General features: G+C 47.8%; 1 protein-coding gene across 5 annotated transcripts in view; it reads left to right on the top strand.

Annotated features, from left to right (window-relative positions):
* LOC139533638 (ELKS/Rab6-interacting/CAST family member 1-like) overlaps positions 1–20,765 on the top strand; it is a 619,530-nt gene that overhangs the window by 469,487 nt on the left and 129,278 nt on the right. For 4 of the 5 annotated variants that reach the window (XM_071331836.1, XM_071331835.1, XM_071331834.1 and 1 more), the window contains one exon: positions 3,754–3,855. In XM_071331836.1, coding sequence (XP_071187937.1) covers positions 3,754–3,855 — 102 coding nt within the window. Of the gene's footprint in view, positions 1–3,753; positions 3,856–14,712; positions 14,788–20,765 lie in introns of all 5 variants that reach the window. The other variant, XM_071331837.1, reaches the window with a different exon arrangement.

Here is a 20,765-nt window from a genome sequence, read left to right as displayed (position 1 = left end):
TTCAAACAATGGCAACACACTCAAACAATGGCAACACACTCAGGCAATATTTCTGTGCCTGTCAGTGTAGGTAGTGTGTCTTGAGTGTGTGAGTGTGTGTGTGTGTGTCTCTTCCCAGTCTCCAGAATCCCCAGGGAAACTTCTTCCCCTCATTAGTTCTCTCATAGCTTAGCCTGCCACCCCACCGTACCCTGTGTGTGTGTGTGTGTGTGTGTGTGTGTGTGTGTGTGTGTGTGTGTGTGTGTGTGTGTGTGTGTGTGTGTGTGTGTGTGTGTGTGTGTGTGTGTGTGTGTGTGTGTGTGTGTGTGTGTGTGTGTGTGTGTGTGTGTGTGTGTGTGTGTGTGTGTGTGTGTGTGTGTGTGTGTGTGTGTGTGTGTGTGTGTGTGTGTGTGTGTGTGTGTGTGTGTGTGTGTGTGTGTGTGTGTGTGTGTGTGTGTGTGTGTGTGTGTGTGTGTGTGTGTGTGTGTGTGTGTGTGTGTGTGTGTGTGTGTGTGTGTGTGTGTGTGTGTGTGTGTGTGTGTGTGTGTGTGTGTGTGTGTGTGTGTGTGTGTGTGTGTGTGTGTGTGTGTGTGTGTGTGTGTGTGTGTGTGTGTGTGTGTGTGTGTGTGTGTGTGTGTGTGTGTGTGTGTGTGTGTGTGTGTGTGTGTGTGTGTGTGTGTGTGTGTGTGTGTGTGTGTGTGTGTGTGTGTGTGTGTGTGTGTGTGTGTGTGTGTGTGTGTGTGTGTGTGTGTGTGTGTGTGTGTGTGTGTGTGTGTGTGTGTGTGTGTGTGTGTGTGTGTGTGTGTGTGTGTGTGTGTGTGTGTGTGTGTGTGTGTGTGTGTGTGTGTGTGTGTGTGTGTGTGTGTGTGTGTGTGTGTGTGTGTGTGTGTGTGTGTGTGTGTGTGTGTGTGTGTGTGTGTGTGTGTGTGTGTGTGTGTGTGTGTGTGTGTGTGTGTGTGTGTGTGTGTGTGTGTGTGTGTGTGTGTGTGTGTGTGTGTGTGTGTGTGTGTGTGTGTGTGTGTGTGTGTGTGTGTGTGTGTGTGTGTGTGTGTGTGTGTGTGTGTGTGTGTGTGTGTGTGTGTGTGTGTGTGTGTGTGTGTGTGTGTGTGTGTGTGTGTGTGTGTGTGTGTGTGTGTGTGTGTGTGTGTGTGTGTGTGTGTGTGTGTGTGTGTGTGTGTGTGTGTGTGTGTGTGTGTGTGTGTGTGTGTGTGTGTGTGTGTGTGTGTGTGTGTGTGTGTGTGTGTGTGTGTGTGTGTGTGTGTGTGTGTGTGTGTGTGTGTGTGCCGGGCAACCAGCTGCAACCCTACTCCAGTCCAGTATCTTCCCGATTACATCCTTAGCAGTCACTCTCGATCTCGCGCACACACACACACACCATCGAGGAGAACCAAAGGGCCAGTGTTTAGTGAACAAAAGGCGCGTGGCAGAGGTGTGTGTGTTTGAAGGCGCATGGCAGACGTCCAAAACTTCCTCTCAGCTAATTGGCCCCTACAGGAACGCTGGACTTGGGCCCCTCCCTGTATGATACGCACCCCTTGCTGAGCACGCACACACACATACTATTTAATCACATGATCTACATCCACTTTGTAACTTTCCCGACCGCTGGTCACCTTTTCAATGATCGTCTGGTAGAATCAGGCAATGGGGCCGGTCCCATTCATTTGTTTATTTTAGAAATGATATGGAATTATAACGTTGTCCTAACCGGGATATCTTCAACCTAGGTCTCATATAGCGATGAAGAGAGGAATGTGAACCAGGGACCAGACAGACACAAGCTGTAGTTCTGGCATCATAAGGTCATTGGTACGGGGGGGGGGGGGGGGGGGGGGTTGCTTCCAGTTGGGTTGGAGTGGTGGAGGCCCAGAGAGAGGAATGAGGGATGGAGGGATGGAGGGAGGGGGATGGAGGGATGGAGGGAGCGGGATGGAGGGAGAGGAATGGAGGGATGGAGGGAGGGGAATGGAGGGATGGGGATTGGATGGATGGAGGGAGGGGGATGGAGGGATGGGAATGGAGGGATGGAGGGATGGAGGGAAGGGAATGGAGGGATGGAGGGAGGGGAATGGGGGGGGGGGGGGTTGCTTCCAGTTGGGTTGGAGTGGTGGAGGCCCAGAGAGAGGAATGAGGGATGGAGGGATGGAGGGAGGGGGATGGAGGGATGGAGGGATGGAGGGAGGGGGATGGAGGGAGAGGAATGGAGGGATGGAGGGAAGGGAATGGAGGGATGGAGGGAGGGGAATGGAGGGATGGAGGGAGGGGGATGGAGGGATGGGAATGGAGGGATGGAGGGAGGTGGATGGAGGTAGGGGAATGGAGGGATGGAGGGAGGGGAATGGAGGGATGGAGGGAGGGGGATGGAGGGATGGAGGGAAGGGAATGTAGGGAAGGGAATGGAGGGATGGAGGGAGGGAGGGGTAGAGTGAGAAAACCAAACAGAAGGAGATCAACCATCACATTTTGCATTGGGTCAGAGACGGAGACAGAGAGGGGGACGTGGTGCCGGAAGGGAAGGGCGAGGGTTTGGGCGTTCCACGGTTCCACTCCACTTCACTTCCCTCTCTGATTTAAATCATTTTCTACGTCTTATGTTCTGTGTGCATCTACCATGTCCTGCTGAGGAGACTGGCAGACTGATTGGTCATGTAGATATGATGATTCCACCCATATCCATGTTCTCTGTTTTGATGTGGTCATCTACCACCTCACTGGATGAGACAGAGTGATCTGCCTGCATCACTGCTGATTACACTGGGACTGGACTTCACAATATATAAACACCACCACCCAATAACAACAGCATGTTGACTGGACTAGTAGTGGAACTCTCGCTGCGGGGCTCAAAGTTATATTCTACCGTTCTGAAATCAAACTCTTCTCGTTCTTCTGACGTCCGTAATGGAATTCATACAGGAGTAGTTTCCCTGTAACAGTGTACCGTCTGATAGGGATTTGATAACTCCTTCTGCTAGTGGAAAAGGTTTTTGGGAGAGGCACCAAGTTCTGTGCAGCGATTCTGTTTAGAGATGTGTGAGCGTGCAGTACAGGAGCACATTCTCCGTTCTTAAACTGCTGTGTTATAATGTCTATACAGCCTGTACATGTTAGTGAGCACTATTAAACGGGTATTGATGAAGGGTATTGATAAAGGGTTTCATGAAGGGTGTATGATGAAGGGTATTGATAAAGGGGCTATTGATGAAGGGGGTATTGATGAAGGATATTGATGAAGGGGGTATTGATAAAGGGTATTGATGAAGGGTGTATTGATGAAGGGGGTATTGATGAAGGGGGTATTGATGAAGGGGGTATTGATGAAGGGTATTGATGAAGGGGGTATTGATAAAGGGTATTGATAAAGGGTATTGATGAAGGGTGTATTGATGAAGGGGGTATTGATGAAGGGGGTATTGATGACGGGGGTATTGATGAAGGGTATTGATGAAGGGGGTATTGATAAAGGGTATTGATGAAGAGGGTATTGATAAAGGGTATTGATGAAGGGTATTGATAAAGGGTGTGTATTAGATGCAGACTGTGTCCAATACAGTGACCCCTTCTCTTAACATGTGTTCCTCCCATGCAGACAACAGAACCATATGAATCTGCTCTATGTTGATAATACTGTTGATAATACATGTATCATCATATTCACGTCTTCTTCTATGTCTCTCTACCAGACTCCATATGAAGCTGTGGTTATTCTGTAAACATTACAATCTACTGTATGTTGATTAGAATGTTATTCCTACTCTGTTGTCTCTCTACCAGACCCAGAACCGTATGAAGCTGATGGCTGACGACTATGAGGCTGAGCATCTGAAGGCCTCCTCGCGTTCTGAGCAGACCAATCACAAACCCTCCCCAGACCAGGTAAGAACAAATGCAATGTATGTCAATTAAATGTTAATATATGCAGTCTTCTAAGGAGAAAGGGCCTTAGCTTATTGGTCCCCGGAATATGTTTTCCTGTTGAGAAAGACTGCTGTAGCGATGCTAGTTAAAACCCTGCATTCAGAATCCACACTGTCTCACAATCCCTCCAGCTAGTCAACAGAGGATTGGTCCAAAAGTCTGGTTTCTGGACGCCTGTTCCAAGTGAAACTACAAACCTGTGAGACTGGTGGAGTAGAATGTGACTTTATACTATACAGTACTGTTACAATAAGTCATTACAGTCCAGTGTGTTACAGTAAGTCATTACAGTCCAGTGTGTTACAGTAAGTCATTACAGTCCAGTGTGTTACAGTAAGTCATTACAGTCCAGTGTGTTACAGTAAGTCATTACAGTCCAGTATGTTACAGTAAGTCATTACAGTCCAGTATGTTACAGTAAGTCATTACAGTCCAGTATGTTACAGTAAGTCATTACAGTCCAGTATGTTACAGTACGTCATTACAGTCCAGCGTGTTACAGTACGTCATTACAGTCCAGTGTGTTACAGTAAGTCATTACAGTCCAGTGTGTTACAGTACGTCATTACAGTCCAGTATGTTACAGTAAGTCATTACAGTCCAGCGTGTTACAGTACGTCATTACAGTCCAGTATGTTACAGTAAGTCATTACAGTCCAGTATGTTACAGTAAGTCATTACAGTCCAGTGTGTTACAGTAAGTCATTACAGTCCAGTATGTTACAGTAAGTCATTACAGTCCAGTATGTTACAGTACGTCATTACAGTCCAGTATGTTACAGTAAGTCATTACAGTCCAGTATGTTACAGTAAGTCATTACAGTCCAGTGTGTTACAGTAAGTCATTACAGTCCAGCGTGTTACAGTAAGTCATTATAGTCCAGTGTGTTACAGTAAGTCATTACAGTCCAGTGTGTTACAGTACGTCATTACAGTCCAGTGTGTTACAGTAACTCATTACAGTCCAGTGTGTTACAGTAAGTCATTACAGTCCAGCGTGTTACAGTACGTCATTACAGTCCAGTGTGTTACAGTAAGTCATTACAGTCCAGTATGTTACAGTAAGTCATTACAGTCCAGTGTGTTACAGTACGTCATTGCAGTCCAGTGTGTTACAGTAACTCATTACAGTCCAGTGTGTTACAGTAAGTCATTACAGTCCAGTGTGTTACAGTAAGTCATTACAGTCCAGTGTGTTACAGTAAGTCATTACAGTCCAGTATGTTACAGTAAGTCATTACAGTCCAGTGTGTTACAGTAAGTCATTATAGTCCAGTGTGTTACAGTAAGTCATTATAGTCCAGTGTGTTACAGTAAGTCATTATAGTCCAGTGTGTTACAGTAAGTCATTATAGTCCAGTGTGTTACAGTAAGTCATTACAGTCCAGTGTGTTACAGTAAGGCATTACAGTCCAGTATGTTACAGTAAGTCATTATAGTCCAGTGTGTTACAGTAAGTCATTACAGTCCAGTATGTCAGGGCCTGCTGTGTTGTCTTAGTTCCCAGGCCTGTACTGTACGTACCATACAGAGTACAGCCAGGACAAGACACATGTACAGGGCTGAGAACATGGCACCCAGCTGTGTTTCAAATGGCACCCTATTCCCCAAATAGTGCACTAGTATTTACCATCATCTGGTCAAATGTAGTGCACTGTATATTTGTGCCATTTGGCCCACATAATATGATCCATCCTCCCCACTACTCCTGTGATCTGATCTCCCCGTACTGAGTCCTCTACTACTCCTGTCATCTGATCTCCCCATACTGAGTCCTCTACTCCTCCTGTCATCTGATCTCCCCATACTGAGTCCTATACTACTCCTGTCATCTGATCTCCCCATACTGAGTCCTCTACTACTCCTGTCATCTGATCTCCCCATACTGAGTCCTCTACTACTCCTGTCATATGATCTCCCCATACTGAGTCCTCTACTACTCCTGTCATCTGATCTCCCCATACTGAGTCCTCTACTACTCCTGTCATCTGATCTCCCCATACTGAGTCCTCTACTACTCCTGTCATCTGATCTCCCCATACTGAGTCCTCTACTACTCCTGTCATCTGATAGCCCCATACTGAGTCCTCTACTACTCCTGTCATCTGATCTCCCCATACTGAGTCCTCTACTACTCCTGTCATCTGGTCTCCCCATACTGAGTCCTCTACTACTCCTGTCATCTGATCTCCCCATACTGAGTCCTCTAATACTCATGTCATCTGATAGCCCCATACTGAGTCCTCTACTACTCCTGTCATCTGATCTCCCCATACTGAGTCCTCTACTACTCCTGTCATCTGATCTCCCCATACTGAGTCCTCTACTACTCCTGTCATCTGATCTCCCCATACTGAGTCCTCTACTACTTCTGTCATCTGATCTCCCCATACTGAGTCCTCTACTACTCCTTTCATCTGATCTCCCCATACTGAGTCCTCTACTACTTCTGTCATCTGATCTCTCCATACTGAGTCCGCTTTTGTCTTCCCCTCGTCCTCTGTTTTATGTCCTCCTTTACACTTCTCTCTATCTCCCTCCCTCCCCCCTCCCTCCCTCCCTCCCTCCCTCCCTCCCTTGCTCTCTCTCAGTCTGTAATGTTTAATGTATCCCTAAAGGCTATGTCCTGGTTTACAAGGCAAAGTCATTACAGCCAAGCATAAACAACAGGAAATGACATCTTTCACATTCAATAAACCGCAGCACCCTCAGCTGTAAGCACTCCTATTATTTCATATTAGGCACCAACACACAGGCAGACACACAGGCAGGCATAGCAGACACACACACACACACACAGTACACATGAGCAGACTGTACACACACACACACACACACACACACACACACACACACACACACACACACACACACACACACACACACACACACACACACACACACACACACACACACACACACACACACACACACACACACACACACACACACACACACACACACACACACACAGTACACATGAGCAGACTGTATACACACCACATTAGGCCCCAATCCCAGTCCGTTCTCCATGCTTAGTGTACAGCTTTCCAGGATTTGATTGGCTTTGTCCGTCCATTGTTTTCCCAATGATCAATAATGTATAGCCTGAAGCCTTCATAATGGACCTATAGCCTTCCAATGAGCCTTACAGCACAGTGTAATGTTACTGTACCATACTGTATTGTCCTGCTTAACAGACAGGCCAGGGAGAGACGGAGAGACATGGAGGGAAGGAGACACAGATCTCCCAGCAGTCAGTCTAAATAAGGAGAAGGAGAGACAGATCTCCCCAACAGTCAGTCTAAATAAGGAGAAGGAGAGACAGATCTCCCAGCAGTCAGTCTAAATAAGGAGGAGACACAGATCTCCCCAGCAGTCAGTCTAAATAAGGAGAAGGAGAGACAGATCTCCCCAGCAGTCAGTCTAAATAAGGGGAAGGAGAGACAGATCTCCCCAGCAGTCAGTCTACATAAGGAGAAGGAGAGACAGATCTCCCCAGCAGTCAGTCTAAATAAGGAGAAGGAGAGACAGATCTCCCCAGCAGTCAGTCTAAATAAGGAGAAGGAGAGACAGATCTCGCCAGCAGTCAGTCTAAATAAGGAGAAGGAGAGACAGATCTCCCCAGCAGTCAGTCTAAATAAGGAGAAGGAGAGACAGATCTCCCCAACAGTCAGTCTAAATAAGGAGAAGGAGAGACAGATCTCCCCAGCAGTCAGTCTAAATAAGGAGAAGGAGAGACAGATCTCCCCAGCAGTCAGTCTACATAAGGAGAAGGAGAGACAGATCTCCCCAGCAGTCAGTCTAAATAAGGAGAAGGAGAGACAGATCTCCCCAGCAGTCAGTCTAAATAAGGAGAAGAAGAGACAGATCTCCCAGCAGTCAGTCTAAATAAGGAGAAGGAGACACAGATCTCCCCAACAGTCAGTCTAAATAAGGAGAAGGAGAGACAGATCTCCCAGCAGTCAGTCTGAATAAGGAGAAGGAGACACAGATCTCCCCAACAGTCAGTCTAAATAAGGAGAAGGAGAGACAGATCTCCCCAACAGTCAGTCTAAATAAGGAGAAGGAGACGCAGATCTCCCCAACAGTCAGTCTAAATAAGGAGAAGGAGACGCAGATCTCCCCAGCAGTCAGTCTAAATAAGGAGAAGGAGAGACAGATCTCCCCAACAGTCAGTCTAAATAAGGAGAAGTAGAGACAGATCTCCCAGCAGTCAGTCTAAATAAGGAGAAGGAGACACAGATCTCCCCAACAGTCAGTCTAAATAAGGAGAAGGAGAGACAGATCTCCCCAGCAGTCAGTCTAAATAAGGAGAAGGAGAGACAGATCTCCCCAGCAGTCAGTCTAAATAAGGAGAAGGAGACACAGATCTCCCCAGCAGTCAGTCTACATAAGGAGAAGGAGAGACAGATCTCCCCAGCAGTCAGTCTAAATAAGGAGAAGGAGAGACAGATCTCCCCAGTAGTCAGTCTAAATAAGGAGAAGGAGAGACAGATCTCCCCAGTAGTCAGTCTAAATAAGGAGAAGGAGAGACAGATCTCCCCCCACCAGTCAGTCTAAATAAGGAGAAGGAGAGACAGATCTCCCCAGCAGTCAGTCTACATAAGGAGAAGGAGAGACAGATCTCCCCCCACCAGTCAGTCTAAATAAGGAGAAGAAGAGACAGATCTCCCCAGCAGTCAGTCTACATAAGGAGAAGGAGAGACAGATCTCCCCAGCAGTCAGTCTAAATAAGGAGAAGGAGAGACAGATCTCCCCAGCAGTCAGTCTAAATAAGGAGAAGGAGAGACAGATCTCCCCCAGCAGTCAGTCTAAATAAGGAGGAGAGACAGATCTCCCCAGCAGTCAGTCTAAATAAGGAGAAGGAGAGACAGATCTCCCCACCAGTCAGTCTAAATAAGGAGAAGGAGAGCCAGATCTCCCCCAGCAGTCAGTCTAAATAAGGAGGAGAGACAGATCTCCCCAGCAGTCAGTCTAAATAAGGAGAAGGAGAGACAGATCTCCCCCAGCAGTCAGTCTAAATAAGGAGAAGTAGAGACAGATCTCCCCAGCAGTCAGTCTACATAAGGAGAAGGAGATACAGATCTCCCCAGCAGTCAGTCTAAATAAGGAGAAGTAGAGACAGATCTCCCCCAGCAGTCAGTCTAAATAAGGAGGAGAGACAGATCTCCCCAGCAGTCAGTCTAAATAAGGAGAAGAAGAGACAGATCTCCCCAGCAGTCAGTCTACATAAGGAGAAGGAGAGACAGATCTCCCCAGCAGTCAGTCTAAATAAGGAGAAGGAGAGACAGATCTCCCCAGCAGTCAGTCTACATAAGGAGAAGGAGAGACAGATCTCCCCAGCAGTCAGTCTAAATAAGGAGAAGGAGAGACAGATCTCCCAAGCAGTCAGTCTAAATAAGGAGAAGGAGAGACAGATCTCCCCCCAGCAGTCAGTCTAAATAAGGAGAAGGAGAGACAGATCCCCACAGCAGTCAGTCTACATAAGGAGAAGGAGACACAGATCTCCCCAGCAGTCAGTCTAAATAAGGAGAAGGAGAGACAGATCTCCCCAGCAGTCAGTCTAAATAAGGAGAAGGAGAGACAGATCCCCACAGCAGTCAGTCTACATAAGGAGAAGGAGAGACAGATCTCCCCAGCAGTCCGTCTAAATAAGGAGAAGGAGAGACAGATCTCCCCAGCAGTCAGTCTAAATAAGGAGAAGGAGAGACAGATCTCCCCAGCAGTCAGTCTACATAAGGAGAAGGAGACACAGATCTCCCCAGCAGTCAGTCTAAATAAGGAGAAGGAGAGACAGATCTCCCCAGCAGTCAGTCTAAATAAGGAGAAGGAGAGACAGATCTCCCCCAGCAGTCAGTCTAAATAAGGAGAAGTAGAGACAGATCTCCCCAGCAGTCAGTCTACATAAGGAGAAGTAGAGACAGATCTCCCAGCAGTCAGTCTAAATAAGGAGAAGGAGACACAGATCTCCCCAACAGTCAGTCTAAATAAGGAGAAGGAGAGACAGATCTCCCCAGCAGTCAGTCTAAATAAGGAGAAGGAGAGACAGATCTCCCCAGCAGTCAGTCTAAATAAGGAGAAGGAGACACAGATCTCCCCAGCAGTCAGTCTACATAAGGAGAAGGAGAGACAGATCTCCCCAGCAGTCAGTCTAAATAAGGAGAAGGAGAGACAGATCTCCCCAGTAGTCAGTCTAAATAAGGAGAAGGAGAGACAGATCTCCCCAGTAGTCAGTCTAAATAAGGAGAAGGAGAGACAGATCTCCCCCCACCAGTCAGTCTAAATAAGGAGAAGGAGAGACAGATCTCCCCAGCAGTCAGTCTACATAAGGAGAAGGAGAGACAGATCTCCCCCCACCAGTCAGTCTAAATAAGGAGAAGAAGAGACAGATCTCCCCAGCAGTCAGTCTACATAAGGAGAAGGAGAGACAGATCTCCCCAGCAGTCAGTCTAAATAAGGAGAAGGAGAGACAGATCTCCCCAGCAGTCAGTCTAAATAAGGAGAAGGAGAGACAGATCTCCCCCAGCAGTCAGTCTAAATAAGGAGGAGAGACAGATCTCCCCAGCAGTCAGTCTAAATAAGGAGAAGGAGAGACAGATCTCCCCACCAGTCAGTCTAAATAAGGAGAAGGAGAGCCAGATCTCCCCCAGCAGTCAGTCTAAATAAGGAGGAGAGACAGATCTCCCCAGCAGTCAGTCTAAATAAGGAGAAGGAGAGACAGATCTCCCCCAGCAGTCAGTCTAAATAAGGAGAAGTAGAGACAGATCTCCCCAGCAGTCAGTCTACATAAGGAGAAGGAGATACAGATCTCCCCAGCAGTCAGTCTAAATAAGGAGAAGGAGAGACAGATCTCCCAAGCAGTCAGTCTAAATAAGGAGAAGGAGAGACAGATCTCCCCCCAGCAGTCAGTCTAAATAAGGAGAAGGAGAGACAGATCCCCACAGCAGTCAGTCTACATAAGGAGAAGGAGACACAGATCTCCCCAGCAGTCAGTCTAAATAAGGAGAAGGAGAGACAGATCTCCCCAGCAGTCAGTCTAAATAAGGAGAAGGAGAGACAGATCCCCACAGCAGTCAGTCTACATAAGGAGAAGGAGAGACAGATCTCCCCAGCAGTCCGTCTAAATAAGGAGAAGGAGAGACAGATCTCCCCAGCAGTCAGTCTAAATAAGGAGAAGGAGAGACAGATCTCCCCAGCAGTCAGTCTACATAAGGAGAAGGAGACACAGATCTCCCCAGCAGTCAGTCTAAATAAGGAGAAGGAGAGACAGATCTCCCCAGCAGTCAGTCTAAATAAGGAGAAGGAGAGACAGATCTCCCCCAGCAGTCAGTCTAAATAAGGAGAAGTAGAGACAGATCTCCCCAGCAGTCAGTCTACATAAGGAGAAGGAGAGACAGATCTCCCCAGCAGTCAGTCTAAATAAGGAGAAGTAGAGACAGATCTCCCCCAGCAGTCAGTCTAAATAAGGAGGAGAGACAGATCTCCCCAGCAGTCAGTCTAAATAAGGAGAAGAAGAGACAGATCTCCCCAGCAGTCAGTCTACATAAGGAGAAGGAGAGACAGATCTCCCCAGCAGTCAGTCTAAATAAGGAGAAGGAGAGACAGATCTCCCCAGCAGTCAGTCTACATAAGGAGAAGGAGAGACAGATCTCCCCAGCAATCAGTCTAAATAAGGAGAAGGAGACACAGATCTCCCCAGCAGTCAGTCTAAATAAGGAGAAGGAGAGACAGATCTCCCCAGCAGTCAGTCTAAATAAGGAGAAGGAGAGACAGATCTCCCCCAGCAGTCAGTCTAAATAAGGAGAAGTAGAGACAGATCTCCCCAGCAGTCAGTCTACATAAGGAGAAGGAGAGACAGATCTCCCCAGCAGTCAGTCTAAATAAGGAGAAGGAGAGACAGATCTCCCCAGCAGTCAGTCTACATAAGGAGAAGGAGAGACAGGTCTCCCCAGCAGTCAGTCTAAATATGGAGAAGGAGAGACAGATCTCCCCAGCAGTCAGTCTAAATAAGGAGAAGGAGAGACAGATCTCCCCCAGCAGTCAGTCTAAATAAGGAGAAGGAGAGACAGATCTCCCCAGCAGTCAGTCTAAATAAGGAGAAGGAGAGACAGATCTCCCCAGCAGTCAGTCTAAATAAGGAGAAGGAGAGACAGATCCCCCCCAGCAGTCAGTCTAAATAAGGAGAAGGAGAGACAGATCTCCCCAGCAGTCAGTCTAAATAAGGAGAAGAGACAGATCTCCCCAGCAGTCAGTCTAAATAAGGAGAAGAGACAGATCTCCCCAGCAGTCAGTCTAAATAAGGAGAAGAGACAGATCCCCCCAGCAGTCAGTCTAAATAAGGAGAAGGAGAGACAGATCTCCCCAGCAGTCAGTCTAAATAAGGAGAAGGAGAGACAGATCTCCCCAGCAGTCAGTCTAAATAAGGAGAAGGAGAGACAGATCTCCCCAGCAGTCAGTTTACATAAGCCAGTCCTGTTTTATTGCTCCCATCCCCCTCTAGATCATTTTAACATGGCGTCTTGACTTCTTCACCAGTACACCAAACATACAGTACAGTGTGTATGAGTAATCCTGTCCACCAAGGAGTCCCTTCCATACCCCAGGCCTCTGGCCCCAGAGGCCCCCAGAACAGAGAGTTATTCAGGTTGACACCTCACTCTAAAGGCTCTAGAACCGGAAGGGCCCGGAACAAGACGACATGGAACAGGGAGAGAGTTAGAGTTGATGAAGGAGGGATGAGGGAGAGAGTTGATGAAGGAGGGATGAGGGAGAGAGAGAGAGTTGATGGATGAGGGAGAGAGAGAGAGTTGATGAAGGAGGGATGAGGGAGAGAGTTAGAGTTGATGAAGGAGGGATGAGGGAGAGAGAGAGGGGGGGGTGACACAGTGTGAGATAATGTGTGTGAGACAGTGTATGGGAACTGCTTTCTGTCACAAAGTCAACCTGGAAAGTAGTCGGTGAGAAAGAATGTCTGTTCTGTGAATATTTACACACACACACACACACACACACACACACACACACACACACACACACACACACACACACACACACACACACACACACACACACACACACACACTCCGTTAATCACAGACACCCCCATCCCATTCGCTCATCTCTAGTTGCCAAGAAAACACTTAGTGTCGCCTCGTCTCTCTCTGATCTGGGGACAATTTACATTTACATTACATTTACATTTAAGTCATTTAGCAGACGCTCTTATCCAGAGCGACTTACAAATTGGTGCGTTCACCTTATGACATCCAGTGGAACAGCCACTTTACAATAGTGATCCCTGTCATTATTCACAGACGGACAGTCCAATCAAAACAGGAACAACGGCAAGCATCACATCTCTCCACTGTGTCATTCTTCCAGTCTTCCATTGCCCTTCACTCATTCTGTTAGTATCGGGAGACCTAAAACCACACCATACTGCACAGACAGACTGAGAGAGTGTGTTCTTCATCCTGGAGTCTTTCTAGTCGGATTTAGTTTCCATCTAACACCCTTTATCCACCTCTCTGATGAAGTCTAAATAAAGTTACAGCCGTCATTAGTCTCTCTCTGTTTGCTTTTTCTCTCCTTCTCACTCGCTCCCTGATTTATTTCTCTGTTTTTGTTTCTAGCTAGATGTTACTGTAGTTGTTGTTGTCGTGTTTCTAGCTAGTTGCTACTGTAGCTGTTGTTGTCGTGTTTCTAGCTAGCTGCTACTGTAGCTGTTGTTGTCGTGTTTCTAGCTAGATGCTACTGTAGCTGTTGTCGTGTTTCTAGCTAGCTGCTACTGTAGCTGTTGTTGTCGTGTTTCTAGCTAGTTGCTACTGTAGCTGTTGTTGTCGTGTTTCTAGCTAGATGCTACTGTAGCTGTTGTTGTCGTGTTTCTAGCTAGTTGCTACTGTAGCTGTTGTTGTCGTGTTTCTAGCTAGTTGCTACTGTAGCTGTTGTTGTCGTGTTTCTAGCTAGTTGCTACTGTAGCTGTTGTTGTCGTGTTTCTAGCTAGTTGCTACTGTAGCTGTTGTTGTCGTGTTTCTAGCTAGTTGCTACTGTAGCTGTTGTTGTCGTGTTTCTAGCTAGATGATACTGTAGCTGTTGTTGTCGTGTTTCTAGCTAGTTGCTACTGTAGCTGTTGTTGTCATGTTTGTAGCTATTTGCTACTGTAGCTGTTGTTGTCGTGTTTCTAGCTAGCTGCTACTGTAGCTGTTGTTGTCGTGTTTCTAGCTAGTTGCTACTGTAGCTGTTGTTGTCGTGTTTCTAGCTAGCTGCTACTGTAGCTGTTGTTTTCGTGTTTCTAGCTAGTTGCTACTGTAGCTGTTGTTTTCGTGTTTCTAGCTAGCTGCTACTGTAGCTGTTGTTGTCATGTTTATTTTGTGTCACAGTTTCCACAGTAGCAGGAAAAGGTCTTGGCTGGTCTTGCTACAGTACTGCACAGTAGCAGGAAAAGGTCTTGGCTGGTCTTGCTACAGTTCTGTACAGTAGATCACATCATGGCGCTAATCCACTGGTTGCTGTGCAGGAAAATTCTCAGCAACAAAAGGGTGATCAAATGAAGATCCGTAGATATTCCTGCTTTGCGCTTGGGTCCTACTGTCTTCATTGATAAAAGTATCTGCTTGTACAACGGTGCTAGTATGTTATTGATATGAAAATGCAATGTTTTTTTGACTGACATGCAATGTTTTAATGCTTTTTGTTTCCTCACGGTAAGTAATGATATTACCAAAATAATCTCTACCTAACCTTTTTCCTCCATTTTGTATCTAACCAATAACCTTCCTTATTCCATGCTGCGGTGGACTAACTAACCAATAGGATGATGAGGAGGGTATCTGGGCATAGCCAATCCCTGCCCTCTCTCTCTCTCTCTCCGCCATTTTGTACAGAAGGGTGAGCGATCGTCTTTTTACTGGAGAATGCTGCCTTCTTCATAATCATCATTTCCTTCCTCTTTCACATCACTTCCTTCCTCTTTCACATCACTTCCTTCCTCTTTCACATCATTTCCTTCCTCTTTCACATCACTTCCTTCCTCTTTCACATCACTTCCTTCCTCTTTCACATCACTTCCTTCCTCTTTCACATCACTTCCTTCCTCTTTCACATCATTTCCTTCCTCTTTCACATCACTTCCTTCCTCTTTCACATCATTTCCTTCCTCTTTCACATCACTTCCTTCCTCTTTCACATCATGTCGTCCTCCTTGTGTTGTGCTCCGTGATGTCACCTCATTCTCTAACCTTGTTCTGTAATTGAATCCATCCTTTTGGGTCCACTTTAACCTTGTCAGTGAGCGTTTGCTTCATCGTTGATCTCCCGTCATTATGTTATCTGATATTTGGTGGTCTGGGTGTTTCTGCTACTTTGTTGAATATGCTTTGTGTTTGGACCTAAAAACACTCGAGTGGATCAAAGTGATCATTATGGACCTGTTCAGAGAGAGAGTTACAGACAGTATGCAGGCACACACACACACACACACACACACACACACACACACACACACACACACACACACACACACACACACACACACACACACACACACACACACACACACACACGTTTGGACTCCGAGCCCAAACGATCTGGCCACTCACGTCTCCTCCTCTTCCTTCCTTCTCTCCTTCCAACAACAGCGTTCTCATGTTCTCTTCTCCGCTGACAATGTTGATGGATGGCCTTGTGTATGCAGATTGAATGTACAGCTCTACTGTACATGCTCCTCCATATGAGCAGCACATGTTTCCTTTATATGCCGTTAGCCTAGTGCGTTAGCGTGTTGCTACACCTGGCACCGGTTCCCTATGGGCTTTCCCACACAACAGAGGCTAACTATGCTAGCAGGGCACTAACACGGCTACAGGCCCTGACACTGTTGCTGTACTGGTAATGAATTAGCCTTTAGCGCTCCCCTGCTGGTGCTGGTAGCAGAAAGCCTGCAGGCTGGAATGTACATACACCGCCTGAGCGGTTGCGTACAGGAGACACACACATGCGTGTGTTAATCACCATAGAGCATTGTGTTAGAACAGTGAGATATTGTGCAGGTTCTGAACTGTACACAGTGACGGGAATCACTTAGCCAGAACTGTGGCTCCTTTCTCCCACTAGCTCTCATTACCTTCTGACCCACAGGACGGGCTCCTCTATAACACTGACCCACAGGCCGGGCTCCTCTATAACACTGACCCACAGGCCTGGCTCCTCTATAACATTGACCCACAGGCCGGGCTCCTCTATAACACTGACCCACAGGCCGGGCTCCTCTATAACACTGACCCACAGGCCGGGCTCCTCTATAACACTGACCCACAGGCCGGGCTCCTCGATAACACTGACCCACAGGCCGGGCTCATCAATAACACTGACCCACAGGCCGGGCTCATCAATAACACTGACCCACAGGCCGGGCTCCTCTATAACACTGACCCACAGGCCGGGCTCCTCTATAACACTGACCCACAGGCCGGGCTCCTCTATAACACTGACCCACAGGCCTGGCTCCTCTATAACATTGACCCACAGGCCGGGCTCCTCTATAACACTGACCCACAGGCCGGGCTCCTCTATAACACTGACCCACAGGCCGGGCTCCTCTATAACACTGACCCACAGGCCGGGTTCCTCGATAACACTGACCCACAGGCCGGGCTCATCAATAACACTGACCCACAGGCCGGGCTCATCAATAACACTGACCCACAGGCCGGGCTCCTCTATAACACTGACCCACAGGCCGGGCTCCTCAATAACACTGACCCACAGGCCGGGCTCCTCTATAACACTGACCCACAGGCCGGGCTCCTCTATAACACTGACCCACAGGCCGGGCTCCTCAATAACACTGACCCACAGGCCGGGCTCCTCAATAACACTGACAAACATACAGTATATCTGAATCTATACACAGTAAAACATACAGTATATCTGAATCTATACACGGTAAAACATACAGTATATCTGAATCTATACACGGTACAACATACAGTATATCTGAATCTATACACAGTAAAACATACAGTATATCTGAATCTATACACGGTAAAACATACAGTATATCTGAATCTATACACAGTAAAACATACAGTATATCTGAATCTATACACGGTAAAACATACAGTATATCTGAATCTATACACAGTAAAACATACAGTATATCTGAATCTATACACGGTAAAACATACAGTATATCTGAATCTATACACGGTAAAACATACAGTATATCTGAATCTATACACGGCATAATCTGTAGTATGCTGTCTACTTGAAATAGTATAACTAAGCAGAACTAAGAGCTACAGGTATGCAGGAAGTCTGCAGTATTTTCACTCAAATGAAAGAGTACTTCCTGTCCAGTATGGTGTTTCCAGCCCCTTCTAGGTAGTTGTATACAGAACCGTGACAGTACCTCCCTGCTAGTCTGTGTAGTTTAATAAAAACAGTTCACTATGAATCAAGTTTAAGAGTCTAAACACAGACATGACATTTAACCTTCTGAACTAGTAGTGGACCTTTTAACACACACGCACGCACACGCTCACACACACACACACACACACACGCTCGCACACGCACACGCTCACGCTCATACACGCACACCACAACCACCACCCTGATTTAAACCAAGGTAAGGAGCCTATAGCTCTACTCTCTGCACTTTGAGCCTTGTTTTATTGGACAGACAGGAGCCACTACCCCATGTACGTAGCAGGCCCATGTACTAACATGACTCAATAAAACTAGTCTGGGTGGGTGGTCGAACCTCTCTCTATATATACTATCTCATGTCCGTAGCAGGCCCATGTACTAACATGACTCAATAAAACTAGTCTGGGTGGGTGGTCGAACCTCTCTCTATATATAGACACACTATCTCATGTCTCTATATACTATCTTGTGTATGTAACAGGCCCCAGGGCTGTTGCTGTGACCGTATTACCGCCACACCGGCAGTCATAAGTCATGACCGCAGTAAAACGGCTGAGTCACGGTAATCACCTCTCAGGACATGCGTTGGTAGTACTCAACTCACTACTGACCTGGCTAATGGCCTGGTACTCAGGGCTCTATTGTCCCTCCATCAGATCCTAATGGTCTGGTACTCAGGGCTCTATTGTCCCTCCATCGGGTCCTAATGGTCTGGTACTCAGGGCTCTATTGTCCCTCCATCAGGTCCTAATGGCCTGGTACTCAGGGCTATATTGTCCCTCCATCAGGTCCTAATGGCCTGGTACTCAGGGCTCTATTGTCCCTCCATCGGGTCCTAATGGTCTGGTACTCAGGGCTCTATTGTCCCTCCATCAGGTCCTAATGGTCTGGTACTCAGGGCTCTATTGTCCCTCCATCATGTCCTAATGGTCTGGTACTCAGGGCTCTATTGTCCCTCCATCATGTCCTAATGGTCTGGTACTCAGGGCTCTATTGTCCCTCCATCATGTCCTAATGGCCTGGTGCTCAGGGCTCTATTGTCCCTCCATCATGTCCTAATGGTCTGGTACTCAGGGCTCTATTGGCCCTCCATCAGGTCCTAATGGTCTGGTACTCAGGGCTCTATTGTCCCTCCATCAGGTCCTAATGGTCTAGTACTCAGGGCTCTATTGCCCCTCCATCAGGTCCTAATGGCCTGGTACTCAGGGCTCTATTGGCTTCCATCAGGTCCTAATGGCCTGGTACTCAGGGCTCTATTGTCCCTCCATCAGGTCCTAATGGTCTGGTACTCAGGGCTCTATTGTCCCTCCATCATGTCCTAATGGCCTGGTGCTCAGGGCTCTATTGTCCCTCCATCATGTCCTAATGGTCTGGTACTCAGGGCTCTATTGTCCCTCCATCATGTCCTAATGGCCTGGTGCTCAGGGCTCTATTGTCCCTCCATCATGTCCTAATGGTCTGGTACTCAGGGCTCTATTGGCCCTCCATCAGGTCCTAATGGTCTGGTACTCAGGGCTCTATTGTCCCTCCATCAGGTCCTAATGGTCTAGTACTCAGGGCTCTATTGCCCCTCCATCAGGTCCTAATGGCCTGGTACTCAGGGCTCTATTGGCTTCCATCAGGTCCTAATGGCCTGGTACTCAGGGCTCTATTGTCCCTCCATCAGGTCCTAATGGTCTGGTACTCAGGGCTCTATTGTCCCTCCATCATGTCCTAATGGCCTGGTGCTCAGGGCTCTATTGTCCCTCCATCATGTCCTAATGGTCTGGTACTCAGGGCTCTATTGTTCCTCCATCATGTCCTAATGGCCTGGTACTCAGGGCTCTATTGGCCCTCCATCAGGTCCTAATGGTCTGGTACTCAGGGCTCTATTGTCCCTCCATCAGGTCCTAATGGTCTAGTACTCAGGGCTCTATTGTCCCTCCATCAGGTCCTAATGGCCTGGTACTCAGGGCTCTATTGCCCCTCCATCAGGTCCTAATGGCCTGGTACTCAGGGCTCTATTGGCTTCCATCAGGTCCTAATGGCCTGGTACTCAGGGCTCTATTGTCCCTCCATCAGGTCCTAATGGCCTGGTACTCAGGGCTCTATTGTCCATCCATCAGGTCCTAATGGTCTGGTACTCAGGGCTCTATTGGCCCTCCATCAGGTCCTAATGGCCTGGTACTCAGGGCTCTATTGGCCCTCCATCAGGTCCTAATGGCCTGGTACTCAGGGCTCTATTGGCTTCCATCAGGTCCTAATGGCCTGGTACTCAGGGCTCTATTGTCCCTCCATCATGTCCTAATGGCCTGGTGCTCAGGGCTCTATTGTCCCTCCATCATGTCCTAATGGTCTGGTACTCAGGGCTCTATTGTTGTCTATCTAACCACTCTGACCACTCTGCAAATTCCATCGAAAATCACATCAAACAAATAGAATGGTGGTGGGGGGGGGGGGGTTGCTGTTCAACCAAATAGGATGGTGGGGGGGGGGGGGGGGGGTTGCTGTTTACATTGCTTCAGATAATTGATGCATGTCTGTGTTTTGGTCGAGGGCTCCTGTCTTCATTGTAACCAAATATGTGACTTCATTGTTACCAGTGTGTGTGTGTGGTCTCTGGTCTCTGAATGGAGAGCTGCTTACTGATGTACCATTCTCTAACTGCAGTTAGATGTATTAGTTGGCATTACGTCATGCATTTGATAGAAGGAGACGAGGGGGAGAAGAGAGGGGTTAGCAGGCTTGTATTCCTCTTAGGGTATCACTATGATAGAGACACACACTGTGGGTTTGGGCAGGGTGGATGAGGCTGGATGAGGGTAGACTAGAGGATGGGGCTGGATGAGGGGAGACTAGAGGATGGGGCTGGATGAGGGTAGACTAGAGGATGGGGCTGGATGAGGGGAGACTAGAGGATGGGGCTGGATGAGGGGAGACTAGAGGATGGGGCTGGATGAGGGTAGACTAGAGGATGGGGCTGGATGAGGGTAGACTAGAGGATGGGGCTGGATGAGGGGAGACTAGAGGATGGGGCTGGATGAGGGGAGACTAGAGGATGGGGCTGGATGAGGGGAGACTAGAGGATGGGGCTGGATGTGGGTAGACTAGAGGATGGGGCTGGATGAGGGTAGACTAGAGGATGGGGCTGGATGAAGGTAGACTAGAGGATGGGGCTGGATGAGGGGAGACTAGAGGATGGGGCTGGATGAGGGTAGACTAGAGGATGGGGCTGGATGAGGGGAGACTAGAGGATGGGGCTGGATGAGGGTAGACTAGAGGATGGGGCTGGATGAGGGTAGACTAGAGGATGGGGCTGGATGAAGGTAGACTAGAGGATGGGGCTGGATGAGGGTAGACTAGAGGATGGGGCTGGATGAGGGTAGACTAGAGGGACCTGACCACGTATGAGCCATTCTCTAGTAGGACTATAATGCAGTCAGGGGGAAGAGTCAATA

This window comes from Salvelinus alpinus, chromosome 11, assembly GCF_045679555.1.
Source record: "Salvelinus alpinus chromosome 11, SLU_Salpinus.1, whole genome shotgun sequence".
NCBI lineage: Eukaryota > Metazoa > Chordata > Actinopteri > Salmoniformes > Salmonidae > Salvelinus > Salvelinus alpinus.
This window is presented reverse-complemented; position numbering and strand designations above follow the sequence as displayed.